Below are 18813 nucleotides of genomic sequence, written 5' to 3'. Positions count from 1 at the left end.
AGGCAGCAGGAAGTTGGGGTGTGAAGAGAATGACAGAGATCTGTAATCTGGTGGTGAAAGAAGGCCGCATTCCAGTGGATTGGGAACTGAGTACCCTCGTCCCTTTATACAAGGGGAAAGGTGACCCTCTGGAGTGTGGCTCGTACCGAGCGATAAAGTTATTGGAGCATGGAATGAAGGTATTGGAAAGGGTGTTGGAGAGGAAGATAAGGAAGAAAGTGAAGATCGACGAAATGCAGTTTGGATTAATGCCAGGAAGAGGATTGACAGACGCACTTTTTATTGTGAGGCAGTTGCAGGAGAAGTACATGGAGAAGAGGAAGAAGTTGTTTCTTGGGTTTATTGATCTGGAGAAAGCATTCGATAGGGTTCCACACAAAGTATTGACATGGGCATTGAGGAAGTTAGGAGTGGAGGAAGGGTTGATCAGAGTAGTGATGGCAATGTACAAAAGAGCGTGCACAGCTGTAAGGACGAAGGACGGGAACAGTGGTGAGTTTGAAGTGAAGGTGGGAGTGCATCAGGGGTCGGTACTAAGTCCACTACTATTTGTAGCTGTGATGGAGGTGCTGGCTCAGAACGTAAAGGAGGGTTTACCGTGGGAGTTGTTGTATGCAGATGATCTGGTGTTGATTGCGGAAAGTATGGATGGACTGAAGGAAAAGATGAACAAGTGGAAGGAATGTATGGAGACAAAAGGTCTGAAGGTGAATATCGGAAAGACGAAGGTGATGGCAAGTGGTAAAGCATGTGGTGAGGTGGAAAGAACTGGGAAGTGGCCCTGTGCTGTGTGCAGGAATGGTGTCAGAGTGAACTCCATTATATGTACAATGTGCGCTGAGTGGGTTCATCAAAAATGTAGTGGTCTGAGAGGGTCATTAACCAGTGTGGCAGCTACATTCAAATGTAAGGTGTGTACAGAGGGAGCTGCAGATGGAGGAAATGTTGAGTTGGATCTTGGAGAAGGCATGAAGCTGGAAGGTGTGAAAACATTTTGCTACCTCGGAGACATGCTGAATGAAGAAGGTGGATCAGACTGGGCAACGGTTGCTAGAGTGAGATGTGCATGGAAGAAGTTTCGGGAACTGAGTGGCGTGCTGATGAGGAGGGGAGTGTCGTTGAAGCTGAAGGGAAAGGTGTATGCTGCATGTTTGAGAAATGTAATGATTTATGGGAGCGAGACATGGGTAATGAATGTAGAGCAGCAACGAAGGTTGGAAAGGGTGGAAATGCGAATGGTTCGATGGATGTGCAGAGTATCGTTGAGAGAGAGGAAGACAAATGATGAATTGCGAAAGATGATGGGAATAGAGCCTGTCATTGATGCTGTGAAGAGGAACAGGTTGGGATGGTTTGGTCATGTGTTGAGGAAGGATGAAAGTGACTGGTTAAGAAGAGTGATGGAAATGAATGTACAAGGAAGTAGAGGACAGGGAAGACCGAGAAAGACTTGGCTAAAGATGGTGGAAGAAGAAATGCGGGCAAGGGGGTTAACAAGGAGAGATGCAGAAAATAGGGCAAGATGGAGAAGATTGTTATGGGGACCGCAAGGCTAACCCCCGCTCTAGCAGGGAAAATTGCCTTAAAATGCATGTTGTTGTTGTTTGTAACGTTTGGCTAGGGACGGGAGTTGGGGTATAGGAAGCTAGAGCCACGATAGTACGAAGGAAATGTTCTGTCACAACAGCTCATCGATATTATATACAAACCACCAGTCTGACATGGGATATCTGGCAGGTCTGCATCCGAGTCATCTGAGTCCACATTATCAGTTTTGTGGAAAGGGCACTGACAGTGATCAAGTTTGACAATGTTCACCAGTGAATGGACTCTGTGCCCGTTCATTATATTGAATACATTACCCTAGTATATCTTGCTTGGTGGTCGCTTGTTTATTTGATTATGTACATACATTCTGCCAGGCTAGTTTCACCCTTCATCGTATCCGTAATCTTTATGACAATACAGTGCATTCAGAAAGTATTCAGACCCCTTCACTTTTTCACATTTTGTTATGTTGCAGCCTTATGCTGAAATCGTCTAAATTCATTTTTCCCCTCATCAATCTACATTCAATACCCCATAATGACAAAGAGAAAACAGGATTTTATAAAGTTTTGCAAATTTATTAAAAAGAAAAAACTTGAAATATCGCATTTACATAAGTATTCATACCCTTTGCTATGACACTTGAAATTTAGCTCAGGTGCCTCCCATTTGTCTTGATCATCTTTGAGATGTTTCTACAACTTGATTGGAGTCCACCTGTGGTAAATTCAATTGATTGGACATGATTTGGAAAGGCACACACCTGTCTGTATAAGGTCTCACAGCTGACAATGCATATCAGAGCAAAAACCAAGCCATGGGGTCGAAGGAACTGCCTGCAGAGCTCAGAGACAGGATTGTGTCGAGGCACAGATCTGGGGAAGCGTAGAAAAAAATTTCTGCTGCATTGAAGGTTCCCAAGAGCACAGTGGCCTCCATAATTCTTAAATGGAGGAAGTTTGGAACAACCAGGACTCTTCCTAGAGCTGGCCGCCCGGCCAAACTGAGCAATCGAGGGAGAAGGGCCTTGGTAAGAGAGGTGACCGAGAACCCGATGGTCACTCTGGCTGAGTTCCAGAGATCCTGTGTGGAGATGGGAGAAACGTCCAGAAGGACAACCATCACTGCAACACTCCACCGATCTGGGCTTTATGGCAGAGTGGCCTGGTCTGGGCGATATCTCAGCCATCCTTTGAGCTCGGAAGCTGAAATTTCGGCACAATAGTGAACAAGTACTTTATCAAAAACGCTATTTTTTGTTTTTTGATTAATCAATTAATGGATGAGTTATTTCATTATTAGCGATTAATTAAGTACTGATACATTTCCTTTCTCTTCTGGCCATTATCTCAGGGACCTTTTGAGTTAGGAAGCTGATATTTGGACATGCCAATGACAAAGTGATTTGGCTGCAAAGGCTATTTTTGATTTATTGATTAATCAATTAATCAATTAATCGATTAATTATTTAATTATTCGATTAATGACGATTTTTTTTTTTTTAAAGTTACAGATTCGGATGAAATGGTGGTGGTTTATGTGTTATATTAGCCAATTGATTAATTATTTAATTTTTTATGATTATTATTTATTTATTTTCATTATTAATCATTTATTTATTTCCTTTCTCATCTGGCCAATATCTCAGGCACCTTTTGAGCTCGGAAGCTGATAATTGGACATGACAATGACCAAGTGATTTGTCTGTAAAGGATATTTTTGATTTCTTCATTAATTATTTATTGATTAATAAGTTAATTATTTAATTATTTTTTTAATGACTTATTTAGTTACATTTCTAAAAGTTACATCTTCGGATGAAGCACTCGTGGTTTCGTTTTGTTATTGGCCAATTGATTAAGAAAATATTTTATGATAATCTTTTATTGATTTTAATTATGCAATTAATCAATCAATTATTGTACACCTCTCCCTCCCAATGCAGTCACTATGAGCTGCACTGCGGTATTGCCGGGCGCCTTAGGCACCCCGGCAATGCCGCGCTGTAGGATATTTAATTATTTGGCATGGGGGCGGTGTACTTTGAATGTATCTGTACTTGTTTTAGGTCTTTTTTAGGCCTCAGATCTGAATGTTTTCCTCAAATTTGGAAAACTGCATTAGTATTCCCAGTTCCAAAGAGTTCACCTGTTACGAGATGCGACCGGCTACGCCCGGTCTCTATGACATCTGTAATTGCACGAGTATTTGAGGGGTTCCTTGCCTATTGGTTGATTGACCGCCATCAGTTTGGCAACCTGAAAGGCAGCTCAGTGGTGCATTACTTGGTCAGTCTACTTGACAGTATCCATAGAGGAATTGACAAGTCTGATAACTACAGAATGTTTCAGCATGCGTCATTGCCGGGCCCCCTTCGGTGCCCGGCGATGACGTCCTGCAGCGTCTGGAGATGGAATTCAATAGGGAAGGTGCAGTGTGCAACTGTTATTCACTTATCACTTTTCCAAAGTAAAAGTGGATTACATGAATGCTTTTTGAATGGAAAACATGCAGTTGGACTGAGAATTAATGTCAGAAAAGTGTAGTGTTCCTTAAGTGTGTAAGTGATGGCTTGCTTTTTCTCACCAGGACATCTTTGCTCGTTGCAGGTGCGTGTCTCCTGAAATGGACCATGACAGGTGCCACTTATTCCTTTGGCCTCGAGACAGACACGATGCCGTGTTTTCTTCCCACCATCACACAATTTAGAGCAGTCGAGCCATGCCCCCCAGGTTTTCCAGCCCAAGCTTCCTGCAAGACATGATCACTCTTCATGATTTATGTTCAAAACCATCTACACACATAATATTTTGTGAAATCCATTTTACGGCTCTTTACTATGCTTCCTGTGAATGCCTCCTTACATTATTTATATGCTCACGTTTATTAGCCCACGTTGGACTTAGTCCGAAATGGGTGCTTATGGATTGGGTCCCGCCCGTCTATCCATCCCTCCCTGTATGCGTACTTGCGTCCGAAACCATATCTCGGACATGTATGGACCGATTTTGTCAAAACTTGACAATACATGATGGTATACATATGCACATCATTTTGTTTCACAATGCAATCAAAGATGGCCGACTGACGGGCATTTTAGTTGTAAAAAAAACCTGATGTTAAACACGTCCTCAAACACATCTCAAACATGCATTTACTGATCTTATTAAAACTTGGCAAACTGATAAATGAATGATGCCTAACATATGCATGTCATTTTCTTTCTGAGTCAGAAATTCATGGTCCCATTTTGTTCAAACTTGGCACAAGCACCGTACATGATGGCACACATGTGCACCTCACTTTATTTTTCGATCTGATCAAAAATGGGCGACAGGTAGACTGGTGGACATTTTAGTTGTAAAAAACCCGATATTGAACTTGTCCTCAACCATTTCACAGAAATGCATTTACCAATCTTGTTAAAACTTGGCACAAAGACAATACATAAGAGTATACATAGGCAGAATACATTATTTTGTAATCCGACCAAAGATGGCCGACTGGCAGCCTTTAACTCCATAAAGCAAAATTGCTAAAATGACAGGGGCTATGAAATGTTAAGTCTTTTTCTCCTTGTTTTATCTTTAATGTCCAATGTTTATCTCAAGCCATTTCGCCATGAAACTGTGATACCTGAATATTGTATTTCTCAAATAAAACCTGGCAGGGTTACCATTTCTGTCATAAAAGGATCATAACAAACATGATACTGTGGCGGACACAAAAGCCAACTGGCGTGGTGACATCATTCCGCGCACCAAGTGGGCGGTGGCCACGCCCGAGGGGTAGGCGTGGCCTCATGATATACACCGGGCGCGCAGCCCGGAGCGCGCCAGTGTTACAGTGAGCTCCTGAAATAAAGACGCTTATAAGTTACCGCTTGTCCGCTTCCTCCTTGCTCGCAAGCAGCGCGCGTAACGCCGCGCTTTACTGGTGACCCCCTCGACGTTGGATCTGCCGGAGCGATCCTTCCACACGCGACGCCATTGCCATGGCCAACTTCATCAAACTTCCCGAATTTTGGGAGGCTCAGGCCGAAGTCTGGTTCGTCCAGGCCGAAGCCCAATTTCAGCTTCAGCGCCTCACCGGCGATGACACGCGCTATTGCCACGTCGTCGCCCCCCTCGGGCCCGGCACGGCCGCTCGAGTTGTGTCTGTCCTTCGCCACCCACCGGACGGCCACAAGTACGAGGCACTCAAGCGGCTACTCCTAGCCACGTTCGGCCTCACGGACGACGCACGGGCCGACCGCCTCCTGGATCTCCCCGAGCTCGGTGACACGCGCCCGTCGGTCCGAATGGACCATATGCTGTCACTGTTGGGCGACGAAGCCCCCGGTTCTCTATTCCGGGCGCTTTTCCGTCGCCAACTTCCAGCGCAGGTTCGCCTCGCGTTGGCCAGGACCGGGCTAACGGAACCCCGAGCATTGGCGGCCGAGGCGGACAAGTACTTCGCCGCTTCGGACACGCGGGCGAGAGTCGGCGTGGCCGTCACGGCCCTCGTGGCTGATGCTGCTAATGCTGCTGATGCTGCTGATCCACAGCATCAGCTTATACAGCATACGCAGCATGCTGATACGCACCTCGTGACCGCCGCCACGCCCCGCCCACCGCCGCGGCGAAAACCGCCACCGCGGGGAAACCCGCCAACTCCACCGGCCTGGCGGAGCCAGCCGCGCTCCTCCAGCTCCACCACCTGGTGCTGGTTCCACGCCAAGTTCGGCCACGAAGCTCGGCCTGTGTCATCCGCCATGCTCCTTCAACAGGTCGGGAAACGCCCGGGCCGGCGCTCAATAGTGGCGATGAGCGCCGGCCGTTCGAGCAGCCTGCTGTTCATAACGGACACCTTCTCCGGGCGCCGTTACCTGTGCGACACGGGAGCGCAGGTGAGTCGTTCCCGCCGGCACGTCAGACAAGCACGCCGTGGGTGGGGGCCCCGCGCTGCTTGCCGCGAACGGGACGCCCATCCGTACGTACGGAAAATGCTGCCTCTCTGCGGTTCGGAGGGCAGGTTTTCCGATGGACGTTCGTCACCGCCGACGTGCCCATGGCACTGCTTGGCGCGGACTTCCTGTGCGCTAATGGGCTCCTGGTCGACGTCAAGCGCAGACGTCTTTTCCAGGCCGAGACGTTCAGCTCGCTCGCTTGTGCGTTGCCCAGCTCGGTGAGCAGCTCAACGAGCGGCTTGCCAAGCGGCTTGCCGAACGGTTCGGGTACGGCCACGTTGGTCTGTACGCTTCCGGCAGCGGACGCATTCACCCGCCTCCTCGCCGGCTTCCCGGCCCTCACGCGGCCCACCTTCTTGGCGGGGGCCGTCAAGCACGGGGTGGCCCATCACATCCCCACCGTCGGGCCACCGGTCTACGCCCGGGCACGCCGCCTCGAGCCGACGAAGCTGGCGGTGGCAAAAGCGGGGTTCGCTACCCTGGACCGACTCGGCATCGTTCGGCGCTCAGAGAGCGCTTGGGCGTCGCCGCTGCACATCGTGCCGAAGCCCGGCGGGGGATGGCGACCGTGCGGGGACTATCGCCGTCTCAATGACGCCACGACTCCCGACCGCTACCCCGTCCCCCACATTCAGGACTTTTCCGCCCGTTTGGCGGGCATGTCCTTCTTCTCGAAGGTGGACCTCATACGCGGCTACCATCAGGTCCCCGTCAGGCCGGAGGACGTCCCGAAGACGGCGGTCATCACGCCATTCGGACTCTTCGAGTTCCTGCGCATGCCCTTCGGTCTGAAGAATGCGGCTCAGGCGTTCCAGCGACTGATGGACAGCGTCCTGCGCGACTTGGATTTTGTCTACGTCTACCTGGACGATATCCTCGTCATCAGCGCGTCCCGCGAAGAGCACCTACGCCACCTCCGCACGCTCTTCGAACGCCTGGGCCAGCATGGCCTGATTGTGAACCCCGCAAAGTGCCGGTTCGGCGCCGCCATAATCGATTTTCTGGGGCACCGTGTCACCAGGCACGGAGCCGTACCCCTGCCGGCCAAGGTGGAGGCGGTGAAGGGGTTTCCGCACCCACGCACGATCAGAGGGCTGCAGGAGTTCCTGGGCATGGTGAACTTTTACCATCGGTTCCTGCCCCGTATCGCCCAGCTCCTGCGCCCCCTGCACGAAGCTCTCCGAGGTAAGCCGGGCAAAGGCGACGTTACCTGGACCGAGCAGATGGACACGGCGTTCACGGGCGCGAAGCTCGCCTTGGCTAACGCCACCATGCTCGCGCACCCGGCGCCCGATCGCCCTCACCACCGATGCCTCGGACTACGCGGTGGGCGCGGTGCACGAGCAATGGGTGCGTGGAGCTTGGCAACCGCTGGCGCTCTTTAGCCGGCAGCTTCGCCCGCCCGAACGCCGTTACAGTACCTTCGACCGCGAGTTGCTCGGGCTTCACTTGGCGGTCAGGCACTTCCGCCATCTGCTCGAGGGCCGTGCGTTCACTGCCTTCGTCGACCACAAGCCGCTGATCTTCGCGATGGGCAAGGTCACCGAGCCGTGGTCGGCCCGGCAGCAGCGTCACCTCTCGGCCGTGTCCGAGTACACGACGGACATCCAGCACGTCGCGGGGAAGGACAACCCGGTGGCGGATTGCCTTTCCCGGGCCGTCGCCCACGCAGTCCACCTCGGCATCGACTATGCCCGGATGGCAGCGGACCAGGCCGCTGACCCCGACGTCCAGGCCTTGCGGACCGCCGTCACGGGCCTCCGCGTCACCGAGGTGCCGTTCGACAGCGCGGGCGCGGCCCTCTTGTGCGACGTCTCCCTCGGGCGTCCTCGCCCCATCGTGCCCGCGGGCTGGCAGCGCCAGGTGTTTGACGCCATCCACGGCCTGTCCCACCCGGGCGCGAGGGCCTCCCAAAGGCTGATCGCCGACAAGTTCGTCTGGCATGGCCTCCGGAAGGCCGTCCGCGGCTGGGCCAGGACGTGCCTCGCGTGCCAGCGCGCCAAGGTGCACCGGCACACCCAGGCCCCGTTGGCCCCATTCACGGTGCCGGAACGCCGGTTTGACCACGTCCACGTGGACCTGGTGGGACCTCTGCCCCCCTCGCGGGGTTTCACCTACGTCCTCACCATGGTGGACCGCACCACCCGGTGGCCGGAGGCCGTGCCCTTGGCGTCGACAACGGCGGCCGATGTCGCGCAGGCTTTCATCGCCACCTGGGTCGCCCGGTTCGGCGCCCCCTCAGACATCTCGTCCGACCGCGGCCCCCAGTTCACCTCGGAGCTCTGGGGGGCGGTCGCACAGGGGCTCGGGGTCCGGCTGCACCGAACCACGGCCTACCACCCCCAGGCTAACGGCCTGTGTGAGCGATTTCACCGCTCATTGAAGGCCGCGCTCCGGGCCACCCTCCGCGACGGCGGCTGGGTCGACAGGCTCCCCTGGGTCCTGCTGGGCCTCCGGACGGCGCCCAAGGAGGACCTGCGCGCATCCGCGGCGGAGTTGGTCTTCGGGCAACCGCTGCGGGTGCCGGGCGAGTTCCTCCCTGACTCCACGGTCCGCGGCACAGCAGCGCTCCGCTCTGCAAGAGACCGCCCAGAGGTTCGCCCCGGTGCCAACGGCATGCCACGGGCACCCACCGACGCACGTCGCCCCGGAGCTTTGCACGGCGGAGTACGTCTTCGTCCGCCACGATGCCCACCGGACACCACTGCGGCCCCCGTACGACGGGCCTTTCCGCGTGCTGGAGACCGGGGCAAAGCACTTCACCCTGGACATCGGCGGTACTCCTGACCGGGTTTCGGTGGACCGCCTCAAGCCGGCCCACCTCGACGTGGACCATCCACCGCCAGTGGCCCGACCCCCACGTCGGGGCCGCCCCCCTGCGGGCGGACCCCCGGCACTGCCCAGCCCCGCCGCCCCCCGGTCCTGCACCCATCCCAGGGGCAGCCAGGGGCATCCCACCTGGCATCCCTGCACCCCGGACGCCGCCGATCGCCAGGGGGCGCTTCGGCCGGGTCATTCGTCTGCCCCGCAAACTGGCCCTCCAGGTGCGCGGGAATTCTGGGGGGGCGCGTGTGGCGGACACAAAAGCCCACTGGCGTGGTGACATCATTCCGCGCACCAAGTGGGCGGTGGCCATGCCCGAGGGGTAGGCGTGGCCTCATGATATACACCGGGCGCGCAGCCCGGAGCGCGCCAGTGTTACAGTGAGCTCCTGAAATAAAGACGCTTCTAAGTTACCGCTTGTCCGCTTCCTCCTTGCTCGCAAGCAGCGCGCGTAACGCCGCGCTTTAATACTATGAATACATGTTCTGAAATACATTTCCAAAACAAGAAAGAGCAATCAGAGATTGCAGACCCTCACTAGGACGTGTTTTCAGTGTTATTTGGCTTTTGTGTTAAAAACGTTTTTACAGTTTTGTATTAAACGCTCACGCTTTTGTATTAAAACAAATATGGCGGCCGAACCACGTGACCTATGACATCATCATTATTATTATTTTTCTCCACCAATTTATCCATAGATGACGCTCAAGAAATTTCATCTTGATCGGATGAAGTTTTGTACTTGTCAAATTATGACGCCATAATGGAGGAACCTATGACTGGCAAGTCAGGGGGGTGGGCACCCCCCCCCACCCTCCCTTCAGATTTTCGATTATAAATTACAAGCGATTAATATCCTGGAATGGCCCTCGTGTCCAGATTATTTTGAATCGGGAACGTTCCAGGCAGCTTACCAACGTTCAGAACATCACTTTTGCTTTATTATAAAACACTCCAACTGCTAGGGTAAAAACAAACAAACATTATTTGTACTTAATTAGCGTAATTAACTCAAGAGATCACAACAATCATTTCGGTAGAAGTACACAAATCAGAAATTCCACATCAGAAAGCTCCAGTAGAACGACACAAAACACACACCCAAAACACACACACAAAAAAACACACACACACACAAACAAACACACACACATACAAAATTCATCAATTTATAGCAGAAGGAACAGCTGGGCAAGTCAGATCACCAGTTCGTCGATCTGGCCATTAGTCATTGCGAATCTGCTGAACTGCTTGTTAGACCAGGGAAGAACGCAAGGAACTGCAGAAACTTCCAAGAACACACGAAATGTAGTATATGACGATCAATTTTTTAAAGTTTCACGGGGAGGACCCCCAGACCCCCCTGTGCCCCCCCCCCTTTGGGGCTATGACGATGCACCCCTCCATCTTGAAATGCCTGGATCTGCCCCTGTGACATCATCATCAACATATCTTATTCCACATGGAGAGTTCTTTGCAATGATCCATGCCTCAATTATTATTTACAGCACTTTTGTTGATTAGAGCTGGAATTTTTTTCGGTTTTTCCAAGATGGCACGTGTACCACATGACCTGTGACATCATAATCATTAAAATATTCTGCAGGAGGAGGTGCACCTATGGTGATAATTTCCTGTCAATCGAACAACGGTTGCAGAGAAAAATCATCTTTATTCTGTGCAGACAAACAGATAAGACAAATAAACGGACTCATATACAATACTATTACGTTTGTAGGGGTCGACAGTGATTACCTTAGAACTAGGTAGAGTGTATAGATGAGCATGCTCCGATTGCCGTAAAGAAGAAGAACCACCTGTAATAAGTAGGGGATTTGTGTTAGCCAGGATGTCGTGTAAGGTGTATCTTCGTCCCCATTACGAGGAGTGGTTGTATGTTAATTAGCTCAGGGATTATGGATAATTTATCCCTTGTATGTCGTTACCTTTGTAATTTATTTCCTATGTCCCTTTTTTTTTCTTTTTGTATACTGAATCGAGGCTCGTGAAAGAGCTTTTGGCACCACACCATAGACATTAGCCAGAATCGCACATTTAAACACCCTAATTAAAAACCTACCGGAAGCCAGGACATCGAGCCTTACCGCTGACAACCCCGACTTGGGAAGCGCACAGGACGGGCGGGCCGAGGGTCACACCCAGAAGGACAGTGATTGGTCAAGGTTTTGATTGGCACCAGCCCGGGGTAAGATGGGACTTGCTGATAGGAGCAGGGAAGGCCTGGTAGGAAGTGACTCGCTGATTGGAGAAGCACCCCAGATGACATCAGAGCCTGCGTGGTAAAAAAAAAAAACGCGCTAGCACACATTCCTCTCTGCGCTTCTTCTTGGCTTTTCGTTCTAGTGGACATTTTGTTCTCTTCTCCTTGGCTCCTCGCTCTGACCGAATTCCCTCTCACGCCTGCTTGTTTTGAACTTTGTTGGTAAACGATCGCATTTTTATCTCTCTCCGCATCAACGCCCTTCTGGTTCTTCTCTCATTTTGGATCTCATCGCGGGCGGCCGTGCGCTAATATCTTGCTGGTGGTCGTGAGGAGGAAGAGCCGTGGATTTCCAAGCAAGAGCGACGGGTGGACGAGCGCTGCTGGCTCACAGCGAAGGCTTGGTTCCCGCCAACGAACGGTTCCCGCCAACAAACGTGTGGTTCCCGCCAACTAGCGTGCGGTTCCCGCAAAAGGCACTGAGACGATTTTGACGACCCCTGACAAGACACCATGGCCAAGTTGAGTTAAGTGCGCACAGACGCCTATTTAATTTCAGTTATTTTTCCCTTTTGTCTGTCTTTGGATCTGTTTGTAGGGGCATCCCAATTTAGGAATTTAGTTTATCACGCATTTTCTTTGTACCGGCATTTATTAAAACTAGGGCATGCCCGTACTATATCTATATCTAAAATTATATCCCCCCCCTCTATTTACATGAAATGGTTTGGTCCAAAGCGAACGGCTTGCGAGTGGTGACAATCCCCCCCCTCTATTTACATGCAATGGTTTGGTCCAAAGCGAACGGCTTCCGGAGTTTGGTAAAGAAATCGCCATCGCGTGCACAAACGCGCAGGAAAGCGAATGAATCGCAAATTCGTTTTTATTAGTTGTAAAACATAGTTTAACGCCAACATAGTTTGCAAACGTGAAATAAATGAATACGCTCTCAAATGTGCCATCCGAGGCAGAGTGTGCCCGCCACGTTCGGCACACGCGATCGTTCGCTGCTCTCTGATTGGTTGAATCGTTTTTTGGACATAGCTCGGTAAGTAATTGTCCGATTAATATGAAACCTTGAAAAGGCACATCCTCGGGTCCCCAGCAATATACCTGGCAAGTTAAAAGTATATCGGACCCGTGGTTGTCGAGAAACAGCGGTCACAGACAAACAAACGTACAGACAGAGATTACTGGAATTATAGATAGATAAACCTGTTATTTTTGTACATTTTAAATCCGTTTTTGTTTGAGTTATTTTTTTTCAGGTGTGGAGACGTCGATTGTAAGCCGTTCAGGTAAGGCTCCCGTTTCCTCTCTCCCTCTTGCTCCCCCATGCGTATTATCCTCCATTTGATTGAATGCCTTGGAGTAACAGCTGGTTTGGCCATCCATGCTACACAACGGTGTTCACCACACAAGGTAGTCACACGACAATACCCTCTCCTCTGGCGAGGGTAATAATGACATGGACATAGGAGCTGCTGGTCACTATACTCCTGAACAGGATAAAGTAAAATTAATGCAAGTTGAAGGTAATATTTTTTATCTTTAATTCATTTTATTGCTGCAGATATTACATTTAAGCGTAAGCATTCTCTCGTCTAGAAATATTAAGAAATTATGCATGCACCGAGAATGTGGGTACTTTAGATACTGGTGTAGCATTCTTTATATCGCATTACTTATAACAATCTTTCTGTATTACTCTTGTTTAAGAAGCCTTTACCATCATAATAGCTAAATCCTGAATCACCCTGCAAGCTACCTCCCCTCACCAATCTCCCATCACCTCTCTACACTACTCTGGCATAGCCTTCACACAACATTTCAGTGTTAAACTCAAATAAACAACCTGATTAGACAAAATTATCTTAAAAGCCTCCAGCATGTTTTATTGCACCTTTATGCATCATCCACTTCCATTCAAGGCCATGTCAGGCTGAAAGTCCCAAATGTCATTCTTAATACGTAGTTAATTCTACTGCACTCTCTGTTCCGTATACAACAAATTTTGCAATATGGCACTTGGATATAAGACATATGAGGACTGTCACACCCGAACCGCACTACAGGTGCAACAGAGTTCTCAGCTTGAATAGTAATTGGGGAAACTCATACAACAGTCATAAACCATCTCAATATTCACAAATAGGAAGAAAGACGAATCCTAGGCCTCAGTGTAATGTAATACGAAGATGATGTATCCCACTGGTTTTGAGACATTGATTGTGACAGATGGCCATTCTGTTCAGGTAAAGCTTCATCTCCGGCTTCCACCGTCCCTACAGCCCACCCCCTGCTGTCTTCAAGTCTTTGTCACCAACATTGGGCCATCTGTCGGGTGAAACTGCACAGCGAGGATGATGTTTTGGAAGAACTGCCACAGAGTTTGTGATGAAACGGCGATCCCAAATCCTAACGTGAGCCTCCACAGCCTAAGGGCAGATGGATTTGTTCTGGATGATTGAAAACCAATCCAAGGAAAGAAACAGATTTTGTGGCACGTCGTGGCTGGAGCAGCAAGTCTTTAAAGAAACTAGTGCAAGGCTTCTGAGTATTGGGAAGCAAAAGGTCACACACTTTTGTCTGCCTTTCATGATTCTGGATCAACAAAAACTGAGTGACAGATTATTTCCAGTTGACCCATCAGAATGAATTTAAAGCTCAAAAATTCAAGAAGTGAATGATCTACCAGCATTAAAAATGTTGTAGCATTAAACTAGTGTTAGATTTGATTCTGTAATTACCAACTGTAATGAAGTTATATTAAAAAAAAATCGACAAAAAACTCCTTTAAAACCCTGGATTAAAAATGCAATAAAAAATGTAACGTGAAATGTAAAAAAAAACAACGTAAAAAACAGTTGTAATTAAAAATGTAACACCTCCCGCTGTTTATTTATTGATTGTTGGGTATTCATTTAGGAGTCTCTTTGGTTTCAGTTCCAATCCAAAATAAAAAATATCAAGAAAAAATATAATGTCCATGACATCTTATCATCTTACTTAAAGCCCGCTTCGAGTTAGCAAAAAAGCACCCAAAGGACTCTCAGACTGTGAGAAAAAAGATTCTGTGGGCTTTCATGTGTCTTTCACTGAGGAGAGGCTTCCGTCTGGCCACTCTGCCATAAAGCCCAGATCGGTGGAGTGTTGCAGTGATGGTTGTCCTGGAAGTTTCTCCCATCTCCACACAGGATCTCTGGAGCTCAGCCAGAGTGACCATCGGGGTCTTGGTCACCTCTCTTACCAAGGCCCTTCTCCCCCGATTGCTCAGTTGGGCCAGGCGGCCAGCTCGAGGAAGAGTCCTGGTTGTTCCAAACTTCTTCCATTTAAGAATTATGGAGACCACTGTGCTCTTGGGAACCTTCAATGCAGCAGAAATTTTTTTGTAGGCTTCCCCAGATCAGTGCCTCGACACAATCCTGTCTCTGAGCTCTGCAGGTAGTTCCTTCGACCTCATGGCTTGGTTTTTGCTCTGATATGCATTGTCAGCTGTGAGACCTTATATAGACAGGTGTGTGCCTTTCCAAATCATGTCCAATCAATTGAATTTACCACAGGTGGACTCCAATCAAGGTGTAGAAACATGTCAAAGATGATCAAGAGAAATGGGAGGCACCTGAGCTAAATTTCAAGTGTCATAGCACAGGGTACGAATACTTATGTGCAGTAAATGTGATATTTCAGTTTTTTCTTTTTAATAAATTTGCCAAACTTTCTAAAATCCTGTTTTCTCTTTGTCATTATGGGGTATTGAGTGTAGATTGATGAGGAAAAAATGAATTTAAACGATTTCAGCATAAGGCTGCAACATAAAATGTGAAAAAAGTGAAGGGGTCTGAATACTTTCTGAATGCACTGTATATGATTTGATTATTGTATCGTTTTGCATTATTTGAAGTAAATTGATTATATTTCATTTTGTTTGATTGACCTTTTTCGGATCGGTTTGCAAGCTCCCCTGAGCTGACAGTGTGACAGTTTAAACTCCTTGCACTAAACCAAAAGTTCAAGCTTCCAAAAACCACTCGGCCAGCTTGCGGGCCTCGGCCCGGCGGGTTGGGGATAGGACTTGGGGTCACTGACATTAGTCAACCTATAACACACTTAGTCGGGAGTGACGTTTGGGACACAGGTCCTTATCCTCAACGCCCGTAACAAATGGTAGTCAGGAGTGGGATTTGAATCCACTCGTAACAATACTTATACCAAGTTTGGTCAAAATCCAATCACTGGTTCACAAGTTAGCGCAGCAACATAATTTTTACCTAATGGGACTTCTGACATTTGGCCTCTTGACTCCATAATGTAATCCTTTTGTCTTTACATTATCATACATACTTGTACCAAGTTTGACTTAGTTCCCTTCAGCAGTTCTTAAGTTATTGTGGTAACAAACACCTATTGCAGAATCTTACCTTTCACCTTTGACCTCTTGATGCTGAAATATAATCAGTTAATATTTACATCATAATATATACTCACACCAAGTTTGGTCAAAATCCCATCAAATGTTAGCTTGTTCATCTTTGCATCATTGTACATAATTGCACCAAGTTTGACATATCACTTCAGCCATTCTTAAGTTATTGCAAAAACATATCACGGATGCACGGACAGACGGACACATGGATGGACACACAGTCGGACAGACAACCCAAAATCATAAATCCTCCGGCAACTTCGTCGGCAGAGACATAAAAAAAACCTTCATCTCAAATTATTGATAGTTAATTTCGCTTTATGTCCAAGCAGTCTTTGTAGTGCTCTTATTTAAGAAGCCTTTACCACCATAATAGCGAAATCCCCTGCAAGCTACCTCCCCTCATCCTATAACTAAAGTCAAAGTAAGAAGAGTTGTCTTGTTTGGTGTTCCTCTGAACCTGTGCCTGGATCATCATGATGAGAACTAGCATTCAAATCTAATATCTAGTGTGGTTGTTTCTATTGTCTACTTGTGTCATTGTTAATTCATGTAAAACAATACTGATGTCTATTAACATCCATGACCTGCATGTCATTTATGCATACAAACTCCACCAGGAATCTCAGATGAATTTGTTTTAAAAAAGATGATTCGAAGAGGCCAATAATAGGAGAAAACAGAGAAAATATAAAGAAATAAGAAAGAGAGAACTACCAGCAAATGTAAGGTAATTGACTGCTAAATCATATCGTTGTTGATTTTAAATGGACCAGGCATGCAACCCGTTGCTTCGCTGACAGGTTTCATCAAAGCACAGCATGTTGTACTTCACAAATACAATGTATGCCTGTGTGTCAATGAGGTTGTAAAATGAAGTAAAACATCTGAAATAGTGTATTTTAAAACAAATTATTGTTGTTGTCATGTGATTTTTGCTTGTGTGCTCCTTTAGTGAACTTTTATATATTTTTTCTTTGCTTCATGAAGTATTACTATATATAATTTTATGTGCTCTTCCCTTGTCCTTGTAAATGGTTCCTGCTGTTGTAGAATAACAAATGTTGGAAACGCTGCATTAAAGCTCGAGATCCCACTTCTTCTTCATCAATCCCGGAAACATGGGCTTAAAACAGGCAAGTTTGGGATTAAATGAATGGATTTTTGTTCCAAGTAAATCGAGTATGAGCATTTCAACCAACTAAATTCATCATTACTTTCCACCGGGACATTTTGTATCATTCGACGACGGCAGACACTCTTTAGATTAGAACAAAATGTTATGCACGGAGAAACTCGGCTACATATATATATATATATATATATATATATATATATATATATATATATATATATATATATATATATATATATATATGTATGTATGTATGTATGTATGTGTGTATATATATATATATATACAGTGGAACCTTGACTTACGAGTTTAATTCGTTCTGTGACCGAGCTCGTAACTCAATTTGCTCGTTTCTCAAATCAAATTTCCCCATTAAAATGCATTGAAATGCTATTAATCCGTTCCAGCCCGCCAAAAATCACACCAATTTTTTTTTAAATATGCAGTATATATAAAAATATCTCGCGCTTTATATTTCACCTGTATGCAGCATACAAGTTGGCAGGATGGCCTGGACTGGAGGTACGCACACTTGACTCTAAACTGTCCAGCCTGGGTTTGAATCCCGACCCAGCTATAACCTGTCATGTCGGTGTTTCACAGGCAGGGTGATTCATCAATGTGTGTACCGCTAAACTGGGCGCCCCGTTTGCGTCCCATTAGTTGTTGGATGTTAAGGATCTCACCGTGGCTTCCACAAAGAGAAGGCGAGCTATCGCCGGCACTCTGAACAAGTTGTGGCCTGGCATGCTCTTCTCCTCTGCCGTTATATACGTCCTCCTCGGCATCTTTTTCCAGAAGAGCCCTGTCTCGTCACAGTTGAAGATTTGCTGGGGGATGTATCGTTCGGCTTCTATCAGTTCGGCAAAAGTTATAATAAAATCTTCAGCTGCCTTCACATCTGCCTCACCAAGTCGACAACACGCACACCTCGCTCATGTTTTTCGACGATTGCGTGTTTTATATCCAAGCACATCATCCTCTTCTTCTTCTCAGTACTGCCCTTGGCACTCAATTACTTATGACCCATGGTTAAAACTAAGAAATTTTCCAAAATAACCAAAATGCGAAAACAAAACAGCAGCGATATACGGCAGATATGCTTGCACGGCAAGATAACCACGTGACCGGAACCCACCTGGTGGCGGCTGGCGTAAGCTCCAAAATAACCAACATGCGAAAACAAAACAGCAGCGATATACGGCAGATATGCTTGCACGGCAAGATAACCACGTGACCGGAACCCACCTGGTGGCGGCTGGCGTAAGCTCCAAAATAACCAACATGCGAAAACAAAACAGCAGCGATATACGGCAGATATGCTTGCACGGCAAGATAACCACGTGACCGGAACCCACCTGGTGGCGGCTGGCGTAAGCTCCAAAATAACCAACATGCGAAAACAAAACAGCAGCGATATACGGCAGATATGCTTGCACGGCAAGATAACCACGTGACCGGAACCCACCTGGTGGCGGCTGGCGTAAGCTCCAAAATAACCAAAATGCGAAAACAAAACAGCAGCGATATACGGCAGATATGCTTGCACGGCAAGATAACCACGTGACCGGAACCCACCTGGTGGCGGGTGGCGTAAGCTCGTAACTCAGATCTCGGCTCGCATCTCAAAGCAATAAACCGCCCGAGCGACGGCTCGTATCTCGGAAAACTATATATATATATATATATATATATATATATATATATATATA

At 47.9% G+C, this 18813-nt stretch overlaps 1 protein-coding gene across 1 annotated transcript in view; it reads right to left on the bottom strand.

Moving 5' to 3' along the window:
• Positions 1–18813, bottom strand: part of LOC137436117 (adhesion G protein-coupled receptor B3) — a 999412-nt gene that overhangs the window by 470033 nt on the left and 510566 nt on the right. Inside the window, exon 4 of the mRNA XM_078786591.1 lies at positions 4135–4299. Within this exon, the coding sequence (XP_078642717.1) occupies positions 4135–4299 (165 nt within the window). The remainder of the gene's footprint in view (positions 1–4134; positions 4300–18813) is intronic.

The sequence above is a fragment of the Myxine glutinosa genome, chromosome 11 (assembly GCF_964187855.1).
Source record: "Myxine glutinosa chromosome 11, kmMyxGlut1.1, whole genome shotgun sequence".
NCBI lineage: Eukaryota > Metazoa > Chordata > Myxini > Myxiniformes > Myxinidae > Myxine > Myxine glutinosa.
The sequence above is the reverse complement of the archived record's forward strand: the minus strand, read 5'-3'. Positions and strand labels throughout refer to the sequence as shown.